Source organism: Lepidochelys kempii, chromosome 7, assembly GCF_965140265.1.
Source record: "Lepidochelys kempii isolate rLepKem1 chromosome 7, rLepKem1.hap2, whole genome shotgun sequence".
Taxonomy (NCBI): Eukaryota; Metazoa; Chordata; order Testudines; family Cheloniidae; genus Lepidochelys; species Lepidochelys kempii.
The window spans coordinates 123658189-123674664 of NC_133262.1; the positions used below are offsets into that span (position 1 = coordinate 123658189).

A 16476-nucleotide genomic window follows, 5' to 3' on the forward strand; every position below is an offset into this window, starting at 1 on the left:
TCCTTGTGGCGATCGCCTCAGCCAGAAGGGTCTCTGAGATCAAAGCCCTGACGATAGAACCCCATTATACAGTGTCTTCAAGGACTAGGTCCAGCTGTGCCCCCATCCGGCCTTCCTTCCAAAGGTGGTGTCGCAAGTCTAAAACAACCAGGATACTTTTCTTCTGGCCTTCTTTCCAAAACCTCAAAGACCACCAACAAGCGTTGGCTCCATACATTAGATGTTACGCAGGCCCTAGCCTTCTACACAGAGAGCACTAAGCCCTTCCTAAATCTATGCAACTCTGTGGCAGCAGCGGAAAGGATAAGAGAACTGCTTGTATCCAGGCCTGTTACATGTAGTTGAAGGTTCCACCTCCAGACATCGTGACCGTTCATTCCATGAGAGCTTAGGCTTCATAAGCAGCATTCCTCACACAAGTACCAATCCAGAACATCTGTGGAGCCACACCATGGTTGTCAGTCTGTATCTTCACGTCCCACTGTGCCATCACCCAGCAGGTCCATGATGATGCCAGTTTCGGAAGAGTGGTGTTGCAGTCAGCAGGTCCAAAAACCTTGATCCCACCTCCGAGGGTACTGCTTGTGAGTCACCTAGCATGGAATGGACATGAGCAAGCCATCAAAGAAGAAAAATGGTTACTAAACTTTCGTAACTGTTGTCTTTTGAGATGTGTTGTTGCTCATGTCCATTCCATGACCCTCCATCCTACCCCTCCATCAGAGTTATCAGCAAGAAGGAGCTGAGATGATGTGGAGCCAGCAGCGCCCCTTATACTGGCACATACATGCATGGCTCCAGGGGGTGCTAGAGCCAGTCCTACGGATACCACTAAGGGAAAAATCTCCGACAACTGTGCACAGAGCGTGCACATCTAGCCTGGAACAGACATGAGCAATACATCTCGAAGAAAACAGGTACGAAAGGGTTGAAACCTTGCTTTCTCCATAGTTCTGAGGCAGTATCCTCAGTTGAGAGTTGTCAGCGTGAAAGCCGATTGATATGCTCCTAATCATTACCTTTTGAGGAGGCGATTGTTCTCTTTTCATTTTAGAAGTTTGATCTTAAAATAATAAAAAAAAGCTCCTCAAAAAAGGCATCAGCTAATCAAGTCTGAATTATTTGATTGTTTGTTTGTTTGTTTTAAATAACTTCCAGGCACAGCATCCTGCAATAGCAAGCGAACATCGGCACTAAATGTGAATTTTCTGTGTTTTCCTGTTGGCTTAATTAAGACCTCCAGTTATTTCTTACATTTTTTCTTATTTCCAAACAAAAACAAACAAAAATTAAAATAAACAACTTTCTCTACAAGTTATAAAAGTATTAATTTGCTCTGGGCCCTTTTAGTCTCTCTGGTAAACTCATAATTAGGCAGGTTTTTGGTTTGTTTGTTTTTTTAAGTGTATTCTCATCTCTAGGGTATATATAACTGTTCCACAACTAGTAAATCTATATTTATATATTAAGGTTTTTAAAGGCATATTATTTACACAATTCACCGGAATGGCTCCTGTGGAAGTTGGAGGTGCACTCATGTAATTATGTATTTAGAATGCCTGGTATCCACTGTTTGTGTGTGTATAATATATATTTATATTTATATATTTCAAAATTTAATGGAGAAGAATTTACTGTTCATTAATTGTTTTGCAGATATTTAAAAAGGACTGTGTTGGTTTTCTTTTTCCAGTTGCTTGCCAAATGCAGTTAATTTTTAACAGGGCTATTTTTGGATTGTAACAGAGCAAAATATGCACTGGAAACTCCTTGTTTTTCTGTCTTCGAATGTTCAGATTTTTTTCTTTGATCCAAAGGTGCAGGGATGTGTGTGCTGTTGTATGGGTATGAGAAAGGTTGAGGGGATGAAAACTGTTCTTGGGCTTGGAATTGGTACATCCAGTTTGAGCCAAAGTGAATATCTATGGCTGTTATAAATCCATGGGAATAGCAGTTTATAATGTAAACGCTAGCTGACATGTAACTGATATGTTGCCTAAAATGAGCTAAGTTCCATGGTTACATGAAAGGCGCACATTGGGTGCAAGTGGCAAAGTGATGGAACTTGTACCGTTTTGACATTGTTGTGATGGCAAAAAGGCACAGTTGAGCAGGAGTGAAGGGATATGGATATGTGTGTTCTCATGCTTTTATTGTGTATGATCCATAAAACAATAATTGGCAATGGCAAAAAATGCTTCTCTCTGCTGGTAGATCACAAGCGGGGCCACATGACATGTTTAGTCTATTATGTCGTCACTGGAATCTGTCAACTGATGGCCTTGTGACTGTTAACCTCAATGTGTGTGCTTGATATAACCTTAAGAGACACAAAGTGGGGAAGATAATATCTTTTATTGGATCAGCTTCTGTTGGTGAAAGAGACAAGCTTTTCCAGCTTGCACAGAGCTCTTCAAATCCTGATCTTACATGGGTCAAGACTCCTAAGCCATGTTGCCTTCATTTTATTTTTAAAAAGGATACAAGCAGTAATACTCTAAAAAGAATATTATATTGGAAGAGCTTGCTTCCCTGCTGGCCAAAGGCCACAGTATTCTGTTTACAAAGTGACATCTTCTCATAGAATCAGAAACTGGAGGTGTTTGGTTATATCTAGTCCAATCCCAGCCATTGCATGCATGATTGTTCTCCTGCAGCCAAGTCTCCAGGGTCTTGTTTCCTTAGTTTTAAATGATGGAGCTTTCACCGCTTCCTTTGGGACACAAGTGCAGCATCTACTTTAGATAGAACTCATTGTTAGATTTTTTTTTTTTTTCCTGGTATTCTGCCTTAATTTCCCTCTGCTCAGTCTTATCTCATTCCCCTTACTTACTTTGCGCACTGGTCCAGTGGGAACAATTCCTTTCCTTAGTTAGCATTTACACTTTCCAGACCTTAGTAGGCTGTGATCATATTCTCTCTCCACACTTCCAGTATGTGTTTTGGGAGGTAGGAGGTAAGATTACACTTTCCCAAGAGAAGCAGAAGCCCTATTGCTTAATCATTTAAAACTGAACTGCACAAAGCACTGGACGCTACTACGGGAGAACAATCCTGCTGTGGCTGCAGACGGAACTCGATGTGGAGAAGCAGCTCCTGTCCCAACCTAATATAAGATTATACTGACCAAAAATCAGGACTTGGAATAAGGCGATCTGGGTTCTATTTTTGGCTGTGCCACTGACTTGCTAAGTGATGTTGAACATGTCCTGTAAAATGTAAGGCATTGTAGCTATACTAAAGGGTCACACCTACTATAGCAAGAGATGCTGCACTGTGAACTTGAAGTGTAGATTGTTGCACATTAATTGTTGTCTCTTTTAGGTTGCATCAACCTTCTTCTTTACACAAAGGCCATAATATTTCTTCCCATTGCCTCTCTTAATAGCTTTAATTCCCCAAAACTTGCTTTTTCAAAAATCTAATCTTTGAACTACTATATCCTACTTTTTCTTACTATAGTGGATTCAGATTTCAGTTTTCACACACTTTGGGTGCGCACTATATTTGTAAAACACATTGTGTTTCTGAAAATTATCTGCTTTTTTCTCCAGGTAATAACCATTCGGTTTTGCAGGCAGGGATGCATTTCTGATCTCGAACAGAATTTAATAAAATAATATTTAGTAACCTCTGACATGACACACATGCTGAAAGGACCCAGAAGAGAACAAATCTGATAAAACAGGTAGGATAGCTTTGTCAAGGTAAAGCATTGTTGCCATGGTTTAGAACCTGGCTCAGAGACGACAAAGAGCAGGAATAAATCATCAATTTTCAACATGGCAAAAGTTAACAATGAGATTTGTATTAGAACTGGTTTTGTTTTAATATGTTACATGATTTAGGAAGGTGGAGGGTGAACCGATGACAAAAATCTAGGTCAGTCTTCGACTGAGGATCTTCAGAGGGACCTACCAAAGGTAGGTGAATGGACAACCCACTAGAAAATGAAATGCATTACCTAGTATTTATTCAGAGATAGAAGACCAAAAAAAAAAAGAAAGAAAGAAACCTAATGATTCCCTCTCTGAGGAGAAATTGAAAAGATTGTGACTGTTTCATTTAGACAGAAGATGAATAGGAAGGCACATGAGATGGGAGTATGTAAAATAATGAATGGCCTAGGGAAACTGGGTGCTCTTGTTTAACCTTTCATAGAATACAAGGTCAAGGGGCTGTCCAATGAAATTGAAAGGCAGCCAATTTAAAACAAAGGAAATAGTTTTCTACACAATTTCTAATTAGTCTGTGGCTACCTTTACCACAAAATATAATTGAATCTAAGGTTTAGCAAGATTAAAATAAGAAAAGAATTAGACATTTATATTTAAAGGACATTCAGAATTATAGTAGATGTGATATGTCAGATATCACATAAAAAACCATCCTGCTTCTGCATTTAAGCCAACCACTAAAGGTATGTCTACTGCATTGTAAACCCAGATTTGTGGGACCTGTGCTTGTGGACTCGGTGTTTCCAAACTCTCCCTTCGGTGTCCACACTGCATTGTAACCCTGGTTTTACAGTTGCTTGACCCAGGTCCCACAACTGTGCTAATTCATCCTTACTGCACTCGCAGACCTTCTGACTCAGGCTGTGGCATGAGCTGCGTCCTCACTCCAAAATGACAGGGCTTAGACTGAAGTTTCAGCAGGACTTGGGCTCTGACCTTGACCCACCCTCTTAGGAGGAAGGGTCTAAGGACCCGGTCCTGAGTGTTTGCTGATCTGCGTCATACTGTTTTGTATGTAGACGGAAATGGGGCTTGGGGTCAAACCTTAGTCAGAGCCCGGGCTTAGTGTGCAGTGTAGATATACCCTCAGTGTTGGGAATGAGGAAGAAAATTCCCTTATGGGAAAGTTGGTTTGTAACTGTCCATTTTGGGATGACTTACACCTTCCTCTGAAGCAGTTGGTACTGACTGCTGTGAGAAAGAGGATTGTGCAGTAGATGGACCACTGGTCTGATCTGATACTGCATTTCCTACATTCTGGAGTAGTGGAGCATGTTCCTGTGTTTAAAGCAGAGGACTGGGAATGAGGACTTAATTTCTATTTGTCTGTGTTGCGGATGTGCTTTGTGACCTTCTGCAAGTCTCCTTCCCCCCACCTCAGTTTCCCCTTCTATGAAATTGATATAACTGTCATGTGTTGAGGCTTACTAATTTTTGTAAAGCACTCTTGGGTCCAACAGGTATGCAGAAATCCAAAATATTAGTATAATTAAATGTTAGATGTGCAGAGAAACTACTGTGGGTTAGGACCAGTACCTTGTGGCAATACCAAGGTTCCCATCTGGCTACAGTCAAAATTCAGTGCTGCTTGCGCCTTTTAAAAATAAATAAATATAGATGTAGATTGACATGGATTCAAGAGAGGGTTTTGTCAGTCAGCTTCAAATAGTAAATGCTGAGGCCAGCCCCTTGTTGGTGGAGCTGTCAATACAGAAGTGAGTATTTGACATCCAGCTTGGTTGGTGGCTGGGGATGGAGGATGTTGAGTTTTTCAGAGATCAGGCTGTAAATGAAGTTGTTCTATTGGGTCACTCATCTGATTTACACACAAGCTGTTTCTATTGAAACACCTGAGGCCTTTTGTTCAAGCTTGTGAATAAGCTTTTTTCAGTCCCCAATTGTAATTTAGAGGCTTCGTTTCTTTCAATGGGCAGAAAGCAAGTACAGGAATGACATTTCCCCCCAATATGTGAACCTTTGCTCTTTTAAAGACAAATGCTGATTTAAAAAAAAAAAAAGGAACAGAACTCCAGTGGTAATGTAAATCTTGTTACATACATGAGAAAAATCCTAGCTGACTGGCTCAAAAGTCACAAAAGGAGTTGGTTATTTTCTGTTGTGTACTTCCTCACAGATCAATAATAACTGAGGTCTGGACCAATATTAACGAACTAGTTTGCGTATGTAAATAAGTACATCCTGATTAGCTGCAAGGAGTTCTGTGACACTGATCTCTTAACTTTTCTGGACATAAGAGCTTTATAGATAATAAGAGTAGGTTTTGTTTTGTGTTTTTGTATTGGGATTTAGAATTCTTCCGTATGTTGGAATACTCAAGTATTGTCTGGTAGGTTAAAACAGCAGACTGAGAAATGTGACTTGGGTTTCTATTGTTTGCTGTGATACCTGGTCCATAATTCCTGCTCTCTCTCGACTTAAGTTTGCCTGACAATAAAATAGGTGACACTTTACTATCACACAGGGGGGTTGTGTTTTTAAAGTATACAGATTCTTGAATTCTAGATTCTTTATCAAGTGTAGAATTTATTTATAAAATTGAGGTGAGATTATATTAGGGTAACCAAAACTTTTAAAAAGCACTTTTTCCTAGGTTAAATTCTCCAGTGAATTTGAAAAATATGTGTATATTTGGAGCGGAAGCATAAATTGGAGCAAAATATCCCAAGTGACATGATGTAAACTGGTGATAGGGTTAATTCAAGTGTGGTTTACTATATGGTAACAAATTATGAATTTAGGAGGCTGTCCTCTTTCTGCCCATTTCTGGATTGGTCACATGGCTCCCACATATTAAATTTAGTGCAGGACTTTCCACTCCTCCCAGAGCAGTGAGAAATAGCAGCTCAAAAGGCACCTGCCATTTCACACCGTTACAGCTGTCCCTTCCACTCATATTTTCTCTCATCCCCCTGCTTCTTAAAAAAAAAAAAAAAAAAAAAAAAAAAAAGGCTTAATATGGCATGGGGGTGTGGAGATGAAGAATATAATGGTGTGAGATTTCATGTAACTAATCTGTCATATCCTACTGTGTTTGTAACTAGCTGCCCATTTAAAATGCATTGGTATTATACCACCATGCCAGTGATACAATAAACAGCAAGTTCAGGCTCAAAAGTTCTGTAACTGATCAGAACAAGGTTGCTGTCAAAATGCCAGTAATATTTTTAACCTGCCGTGCTAAAGATTTAAAAACTATGGATATCAGAACAAAATAGTTTTAAATATCAGGTTTCAGAGTAGCAGCCGTGTTGATCTGTATTCGCAAAAAGAAAAGGAGGACTTGTGGACCTTAGAGACTAACAAATTTATTTGAGCATAAGCTTTCATGAGCTACAGCTCACATGCATCCGATGAAGTGAGCTGTAGCTCACGAAAGCTTATGCGCAAATAAATTTGTTAGTCTCTAAGGTGCCACAAGTCCTCCTTTTATTTTTTTAAATATCAGTGACTACTATTTTCCTTTTTTTGATGGGCTAACCCCCTCTTTTTTATTTTTGTTTTTGATCCATTTGGAAAGGTGAATTATCAGTTTGCTATGGTAACTGTAGTTTAGTTAATGAATAGCAGAGCAAGTAGAAACAGAAAACCTTTGCAAACAGTAACTGAGTTATTATTGTCCTTGGGCATAGGATCTTCCCCACCCTTTTCCCACTCACTCTGGTGCAAGGGTGGGGTGGGAGTGCATGGAACAAAATCCACAAAATCTTTTCTGTTTCCCTGACACTATCCGATGGAATTTGTCGTTCATTTTTCTGCTTACCTTGTAGAATCTTCCTCTCTGTGGTATATTTGAGAGGTGACTATGCATGGAGGGAGAGAGAACTGATTAATTGGAAAGAAATAACTTTGTTTAGTGCAGTACCACGAAAACTGATGCAAAAAGTTGATTAAATAATTAATTTGTTGGACCATAACCTCTTTTTTTCACTTTTTGCTACTGTGTCGTCTAAGAGTTTCTGAGGAGACAAATCAATCCGTAGTGTTTCTTGAAGCTCTTTCAGTCTTAGAGGCCAGCTGCAACTGTGTTGATGCAATTCAGCTAAGCCGTCAAAGTTCCTGTAATCTGTGCCATCCTGTCTCATACAGTCCCATCTCATAGTTGTCCTTTCTCTGCAGTGCTCTATGCCCAGATCTCTGTGGCTGGGCTGCTCCAGCCTGGCGGACAGCATGCCCTCGCTGCGATGCCTGTATAACCCAGGGACTGGCGCACTCACAGCTTTCCAGGTACTTTCTTTCTCTCTCTCTCTTTCTCTCTCTCTCACTCTGTGTGCATGTCTGTTTCTTGCTTGCTTACATCCATTTATTCTGCTTCAAACTGTGTGCTTCCTTATGCCATTCAAAACTCCTACAGTCATAAACTCATCTCGTGTAGATTCTGAGTGTATCACTCTGAGGCATTTTCATTGCTTTGTTTTTAATATCATTTTGCCTGAAGTGGTCTGGTACCAACAACTTTTTGCCATTGTTTCTCAGGTCTATCAAAAGCATGCAGCTGAAGTTTAACAAGTGTAACTCGCACACAGTATTCATCACACAGTCTCTGATCTGGGCCTATGTATAGCCAATTGCCTTAATTTTGCTATCAACATTTTTCTTAAAACTATTAGAAGAATTTGCAATGGGCTGGTGCAGTGGCACTGATAACTGATGCCCTGTGTTCATATTTATTTTGTTAAATTTAATCATGGCAGCCCACGAGCTTCAGTTACAGAAAATTAGAACATAGAAAAGTTAATCAGATGCCACACAAAGCAAGTGGATTTTGCTTTGTACTCTGAAGTTTGGTAGATTTTGACTCTGAACTCTCAAGGGAAATAATTCCAAGGATGGGAAAGGGTCTACTGCTAGACATGGAGAATTCAAATCTTCAGTTCTGATAGCAAGCCTGTCCCACCCAATCTTAATTGTCAATTTGGAGTATAGAGTGAGAGGCAATTCTTGAATAACCACGTCCCAGACCATTCAGGGCTTCAAAATCATTGCCAACACCTTGAATTACAGCTAGACATGAACATGGAGGCAGTGCAGATTGAGCTACACGGGTGTTGTCTTTGTTCTGGGCACTACTGGAAGTTGATAACTGTTTCTGCACTAGGTGAGGCTTCTGCGGTACTTCAGGGGTAGAGCCTTGCAAATCAAGCCTTGGAGGCTCAATGGCATGAATAAAGAACAGGAGGACTTGTGGCACCTTAGAGACTAACCAATGTATTTGAGCATGAATGGGTTAGTCTCTAAGGTGCCACAAGTCCTCCTTTTCTTTTTGCGAATACAGACTGACACGGCTGTTACTCAGAAATGGCATGAATGATTGCTTCAGGGTGCATACTAGAGAGGAATAGCTGCAGTCTGTTATCCTAGGCAGATGTTGGCCACTGGGGCTTTTCCCCAGCAGCCTCTGGGAATCGAAGAGCAATCACTGATCCAGTATGCCCCTCAAGTTGTGAATCATTTTGACAAAAGTCAGTTACCTGCCTTCAAGAGATGGCGTGCAAGAAACCTGCATTTTCCTTTGGATCTGGTTTCCTGCTCCCAGGATTGGCAGGACGAGGGAGTGCTGTGGAGAGATGCTCTCAGTCCCAGGGGCCGCTTAAGTGTCTTACATCATTCTGCAGCAACCCTTCTAGCTGACCTAGCACTAGCATTGATGGACTCTGGAAGGTGTCTTGTCAGCCCTCCTTGGCTGAAACCAGCTTGTTGCAGAGCTTTCAGTGGGGGAGGGGAAGAGAGCTTTTATATCCTTCTAAGAGGACTCTGGAGACACGGGCAGTATTTAGATTCCTACTTCTAATCCTGATTTGCATAATTTGACTGAATCAGATGGGCCTCTTTTTGGATTTGTGTTGAGGAATAAATATCTGACATGTGTAAGCTCTGCTTTAAGGGCAAGCCCAGATAGTGTGTGCGGTGCAGTTTGCATACAGAAACCGGTACCCCTCTTTCTTCTTGATCTGTTTCCGATAGCACAATATATACTTCTGTTTTTAGAAAAATCATACATTTATATAGTACCTTTTATCTCAGGATACCCCAAAGCACTTTACAAACTACTGATATTCAAGAATCATTTCACCACTAACAAATTGTATCCCCATCTGAAGCTGAACAAATCAACTGTATAACAGGAACACGGCTGCTACTCTGAAAAGGAACACAACAGTTCAGGACTGGAAGTGATGATGAATACCGTATCCATTTGAAAGTACAGTGAGAATTTGGGATTTAGCTATACTCCTGTGAGAAATTTCTGAGGCTATTTAATGACCACAAGCGATGGGGAACTCTGCCTCACGTGCCATCCGAAACACCTCTCCAGCAGCACAGTATCCATGCTGGGGCATTGATTCTGTACTCACTGAGGGGAGAAACTTTGAACATCCAGCACCAGTTTCTGCAGCATTTGCATTTGTCTTTAACCCAATCAGTTTTTGAATAGACTTTGACCTTTATTAGCTTGCAAGGTCTGATGAGGTTTCTTCCTTAGGTTGCTGTCTATTTTGTTGCAGTAATCTGAGTGGGTGTGGGGTTGTAACACGTCAGTGACTAGGATATCGAGAGATATTTCCGCCTTTTTTGGTGCTATAAGAATTTTCAATGTAGCATTTTAAGATCTGTTTTTGTAGCCCAGCAAATTTTCTCATATTAAGCTACTTTTTTTTTCTTTTTTTTCTTTTTTTTTTTGTTTTAGCAAGCTTGAAGTAACTGGAGAAGAATATCAATTTTCTTTGCTTGTGGCAAGAAAGAAGATGCCATCTGGAATGCCACTTAGTCACTGCTGAATTTGTCTAGTTATTTACATGCTTTGCCATGAGATGCTCAGACAGAAATGGCAGAACAGGCACTTTCTGAATAGTTCAGCTAACAACCTGCTGACACCTCATGGGAAGCGTTGGCAAATATTCGAGGTAGAGAACTCTCTTGTTACGTCAGATGACATCCAAGTTTCTCTTCCTGTGTTTGTTTTACTATCAGAAACATTTGTTTGAGAACAGGCTCGTACAGGCCCTCGATTCAATTTGACAACGCTTTGTGACATCACAACAGGGAGCAGCAACGTCAAAACTGGAGTTCTGACTTTGCATGGGGGATTAAGCAGCAGGAGCGATATATTTCTCTAGTGCCTCTTATCTCAGAAGATCCCAATGTGCTCACAAACCATGATTGACCATATAAGTGAAAAGCAACCAGCTCTTGATGGAGAGCAACAGCAAACTGGTACATGACATGCTGCACAGCAGTGTGGGTAGGAGATGAAGACGAAATTTTAGCATAGGATGACAAAATGACTGATCCCCTACTCTTAAGAGCAAAACTACCATCAGGCCTTTAATGTTCATGAAGAACATGCCATTCCAAACTGATGGCAAATTTTAGCCCACTGTGACCCTCCTAAGCAACAGAAATCCTGTTTACATGTAGATGTTCTTCATAATAAAAATAGTCACATGCAGAGTTGTCTCTGAAACTGAATATTTTTAAGTTTCCAGGACACACACCAGAAGGTGTATTTATATTCTAGTGAAATTTTTCACTTTGAATAAAATTGTTTACTTCCCCTATCATAAAATACTTGCCGGAAAAGGAAGGATGCAAATTCAGAAATCAGCATATGTCATATTTAAGAGCCCTACCTGACTGTGAACCATGACTTACAGTTAAACTTGGTGTTAAAACACAAGAGTGCAGTGAAAATGGAATGTGTCTCAAGACATCCAAGGTTGCAAGGTCTGAATGTGTAAAAAGTTAAAGTAGTCTGGGTTTTCTGCCTTATTATTTGGGTAACAGACGTTTGGTGGTAATAGGATTTAGCACACATCTAGTGATGGTCATCTGTAGATCTCCAAGTGCTTCACAAAGGTGGGCAAGTGTGATTATTCCCACTGTACAGGTGAGGAAACTGAGCAGTGAGTTTAAATGACTTACCCAAGCTCACACAATAAGTCCGTGGCAGAAGATTTCCACACAAGTGCCACATCAGATATAGACTGTAAACTCTTTGGGGCAGGGACCATGTCTTTGTTGTAAGGTGCCTGGCAAAATTTTGGGTGCTCAAAAAGAAGACAAAACAAAATAAAGCCAGGAACAGCACTGTCAGTTGTAGGCTGCCAGTTCTGAGATCCAGTAGTATGGTGATGGGTAGCATAGAAAACAGAGAAGGGTTAGATTCCCCATGGTAGAGTCAGAAGCATCCTGTTGGGTGAAGGGGAAGATTGAGACACTGTAGTCTTTCTAGACTGCTTTACAGAGTATTTCATATAAATTCCCACAATCTGCTATAGTTGTGGCAGGTTGAATCGAGTACTTGAGCATGAAGCAGTACACACAGAACGTCACTTCCACAGGCTGTAGCTCCTTATTAAAGATGAAGGTGGTTGTGATCTGTGCAGTTTTGTGCAAATTAGTGTGGCCACCTTATTGATGACAGAGGGTGCTGTCTTTTGATTGGGCAAAGCCCTTAGAATGAAGTATACGCGAGAGTAATTTTAACGTTAGCAGATCGGACAGGGTTAAGTTGCTGATGGCATATGTGCACCTTGTCTTCTGATAGAGGTCATTTTTTGGAGAAGGGTGAGGGATAAAGATACGGGATGATTGAGATGCATGGGCCACAACCCAGTACACACAGGCAGCAAAGAGAAAGGGGCAGCTGTTTTTGTTTTGTTTTTTGTTTTGTTTTTTTGCTTGCTTGCCACTTTTCACCATGGCTGATATTGGTATATATGAAGTGATTTTTCTTAAGAGGGGCATTGTCAGTAATTTATATCCGATGTTCAGCTTTCTTTGTAAATTTCAAAGCAAGTTTCCTTCGGACTATTCACAGGTTTTGTTTAAAAAGTTGAGTTTTTCATTACTGAAAATTACTGTGTATATATAAATATGAGAGGGTATAATGACGATATTATTGATGGCCTTAAGGTAAGTAACCCCTACAAAGCAAGCTGTGCATGCTTTCCAGTCATTGTGTTGGGTGCAGATGTCTCTTACAATTTGTCTAAATGAATTATTCAGCCCTGAAAAGAGCAATTATTAGTATGATAGTTTTTGTGTCTAACTGGAGGTGAAATACACTGCGTGGTCAAGAGATTCCATCGGCACAGAGAAATAGCTGCACTTGACCGACTCCTGCTTTGCATTTCCTGCTCTGGTTCTGTTCCAGTGGCCCTGTGAAATGTGCCTGCAGGCTATTTACAGTGAGATTATACAAGTGAATCATAATTTTGGTGACTGAGATCCAGAGCATGTGGCTCCGGCACCCCCCAGCTGGTGGCAGGCTCACCCCTGTTTATGAATGTAGTTAGGTGGCCCCCAACTGTTTACAAGACAGCAGAGGTGAGATTTTTGATTGACAAGTCAGAAATGCATTAGATCATTCCCTCTGCCAGTCTCTGGTTCATGCTGTTAAAAATGTCAGCCTCTCCAAGTTTGAATGGCAGCCCGAGGGCCTCAGAAGCTTTTTGTTTTCTGAGATGGAAACACAAATTGGATGTGTGCCTGAGCGCTTCATCCTGGGCTGTAATTTCATCTTTTAGCTAAGAACCACAAGGTACATGAGCAAAGCACCCTGTAAACAATAATACTGGGGAAAAAAATAAACAAGGTCGTGTTTCTGGTACGTTGATCCACCGGTGTCCTGACCTCTATCACGTTGAACATCTCCACTCTGATTGCTGTTCCCTTTGGCATTACAATGAGAGGGAGAGAGACTGACAGAGGAGGCAAAGATTTAAAGTTGCAGTGTTGCAGTTCCTTGTATTGGCTATGAAATATTGAACTGCCACAATGTGACGCTTGGATTTTTAAGCAAAGTTTCTTATATGAGATGTTCAGAGTCCACTCCTCCTGCTTCCTTCACCCCGGCTCATTGATAAGCAGGGCCCTACCAAATTCATGGCCATGAAGAATGCTTCACGAACCGTGAAATCTGGTTTTCCCCTGTGAAATCTGGTCTTTTGTGTGCTTTTACTTTATACTATACAGATTTCACAGGGGGAGACCAGTGTTTCTCAAATTTGGGGTCCTGACCCAAAAAGGAGTTTCGGGGCGGGGATTCAGGTTATTTTAGGGGGGTTGGGGTATTGCCACTCTTACTTCTGCACTGCCTTCAGAACTGGGCATCTGGAGAGCGGCGGCTGCTGACCGAGGGCCCAGCTCTACAGGCCGCAGCGCAGAAGTAAGGGTCGCAATACCAGACCAGGTCATCCTTAGTTCTGTGCTGCTGCGAGTGGTGGCTCTGCCTTTAGAGCTGGGCTCCCAGCCAGCAGCCGTAGCTCTCCAGCTGCCTAGCTCTGAAGGCAGCAGCACATAAGTAAGGGTAGCAGTACCACAAACCCCCCTAAAATAACCTTGCGACCCCTGCCCCGACACTTTTTTGGGACAGGACCCTTACAATTACAACACTGTGAAATTTCAGATTTAAATAGCTGAAATCATGAAATTTACGATTTTTAAATCCTATGACCATGAAATTGACCAAAATGGACCCTGAATTTGGTAGGGCCCTGTTGATAAGATTGAAAGCAATAGCAATTAAATGCATGAAAGGGAATAAGAGAAATGACAGAACTGCAACCAAATTACCTGCTTGATATTTAGTGGTGTGACAGAGTTAGAGGTTCAGGAGTCCAAAGTCCAGTGGAGTGAGATGCGTGTGCACCCTAGTCTGTGATTTTTAAATGGAGGGATGCTGCAGAGCTAGTCTAGCTGTGTGTGTCTGTGTGTTGTTGAGCTTTGGTAAACAGATACAGTGCTATAGGGCAGTGCACACAACAAAAAATATGAGAGAACCTACTTATCACCCTGTTGCTTTAGTGACCTTGCCATCTAGCTGGTTCTTTAGATCCTCAGAACCAGTGCTCCATGGTCTCTGTCATTCCATGGCTGGGGAATCTACTACAGAATCCGCTCTCTGCTGCAGAATTGTGCTCTAGGATCTAAGCTTCCATTTAAAAAAAATTGTTTCCGGTCTGTGTGATTGCAAAGGAAGCGTTCCAAACATGGCAGTGGATGAGTAAGTGGTGTGGCTTTTCCTGTTAAAAATGCTATTACGAGAGTGAATTACAATTTAATAACTGGAAAGCTGTTTCTTTTCCACCTAAATGTCTAACGTTTGTAACTGTTGAAAATATAAATACCTGTTTCAGCTCTCCAGCTGAAGGCCTGGTCTCCACTAGGGGCTTGTCCACACTGGCCATTTACAGCACTGCAGCTTTCTCGCTCAGGGATGTGAAAGAACCACCCCCCCACCCCCCAGTGTCGACCAGCCCAAGGAAATCCGATCAGTAGAGCTACATCGCTCAGAGCTGTGAAAAATCCGTACCCATGAGTGATGCAGCTACACTGACCTAACCCCTGGTGTAGACAGTGAGTGGAATCACAGAGTTCACTGGGGCACTTCCCGTGGCTTTAACGGTTTGATTTGGCCACACGCTCCAGCTTGTCCTTGATAACGTAGGAGTTAGAGGAGCCCTTGGCAGCGTTGATGAGTTTGTCGGCCAGGCACTCGGCGACGGTCTTGGTGTTGCAGAAGGCGGCCTCGCAGGCCCCATGGCACAGCAGCCAGACGGCCTAGTTGACACGGCACAGCGGGGACACGTCCACGGCCTGTCTCCGAACAGTGCTGGCGCGGCCGATGCGGGTCAAGTCCATCCTGGGCCCACTGTTGATGATGTCGTTGACCGGGACCTGCAGGGGGTTCTCCCCGGTGAGCAGGTGGATGATCTCAAAGGCATGCTTGATGATGCGCACGGTCATGAGCTTCTTGCCGTTGTTGCGGCCATGCATCATCATGGAGTTGGTGAGGCACTCCACGATGGGGCACTGGGCCTTGCAGAAGCGCTTGGCTGCGTAGCTGTGGGGCAGGTACTTGGCCTACTTCTCCTTCACTGCTATGTAATCCTGAAGGGAGATGTCCTTGATCTGAATGTCATCCGTGCTCCATTTCCCAAAGAGCTTGATGTCAGGGGTCTCCGTCACAGCAGGCACAGTCTCCCATTCGGTCATTATGGCGGCAGCTCCAGTGGCATGCTGCCTCTTGGGGAGGTGGATTACCTATGCCTGTGGGCGAACCCTCCTGTCAGCGTAGGTAGTGTCTTCACTGAAGCGCTGAAGCTGCAGCCATTTATGTGTAGACAAGCCCTAAGTAGCAAAAAGAGTGGTACAACAGAGCCTACACCATTCAACTGTTCGCCCCAGCATACAACAATCAATGTGATCATTAGCATAAAAATGCATTGTCACCACTAAGCTGCCACTGCTTCAACTCTGTGTTAATGATCTCTGTTACTGTGTCAAACCCGGTGCTGTTCCCGGCAAGCAGAGTGGTGAGGTCTAGTGAGGCAGCATTGGTTTGTTGATCAATTTAAAAAAAACCCAAGAACTGTTCTGCCAGCCAAGCCTGGATTTTCTTCCCTCCCCTGTTAGAAGTCAGAAAGGTGTAGAAAGCTGTTTTGGCAAATGGCATACGTAGTGCCACACTGAAGGGATACAGGTATTTTTAAAGCTAGCTCCAGTTCTTGAGGATTGTGAACATCTGCTTAGAGGTAGTGTAGAGCTCCACAATGCACTAATTGAATTACTCTTTTCTGGAGTTGCAGACTGCACTAATTGAATTACAATCAGTGTGTGTGTGTGTGTGTGTGTGTTGAAATGAGCAGAGTTGAAGCCTTGGGGAGCAGGAAGGTAGTGGGAGACATGACAGATCATATGTACTGTGCTGCTATCT

The 16476-nt window shown here is 42.2% G+C and overlaps 1 protein-coding gene and 1 pseudogene across 17 annotated transcripts in view; one reads left to right on the plus strand and one right to left on the minus strand.

The window, feature by feature from the left end:
• The window catches only part of BTRC (beta-transducin repeat containing E3 ubiquitin protein ligase), a 179796-nt gene that overhangs the window by 47400 nt on the left and 115920 nt on the right, over positions 1 to 16476 (plus strand). For 6 of the 17 annotated variants that reach the window (XM_073354542.1, XM_073354546.1, XM_073354545.1 and 3 more), the window contains one exon: positions 7875 to 7982. The exons of 8 other annotated variants lie outside the window; for them this stretch is intronic. In XM_073354542.1, coding sequence (XP_073210643.1) covers positions 7875 to 7982 — 108 coding nt within the window. Of the gene's footprint in view, positions 1 to 7874; positions 7983 to 10443; positions 10661 to 16476 lie in introns of those variants that run through there. 3 more of the 17 variants (XM_073354549.1, XM_073354557.1, XM_073354550.1) reach the window with 2 other exon arrangements.
• Positions 15159 to 15755, minus strand: LOC140915090 (small ribosomal subunit protein uS7-like; annotated as a pseudogene).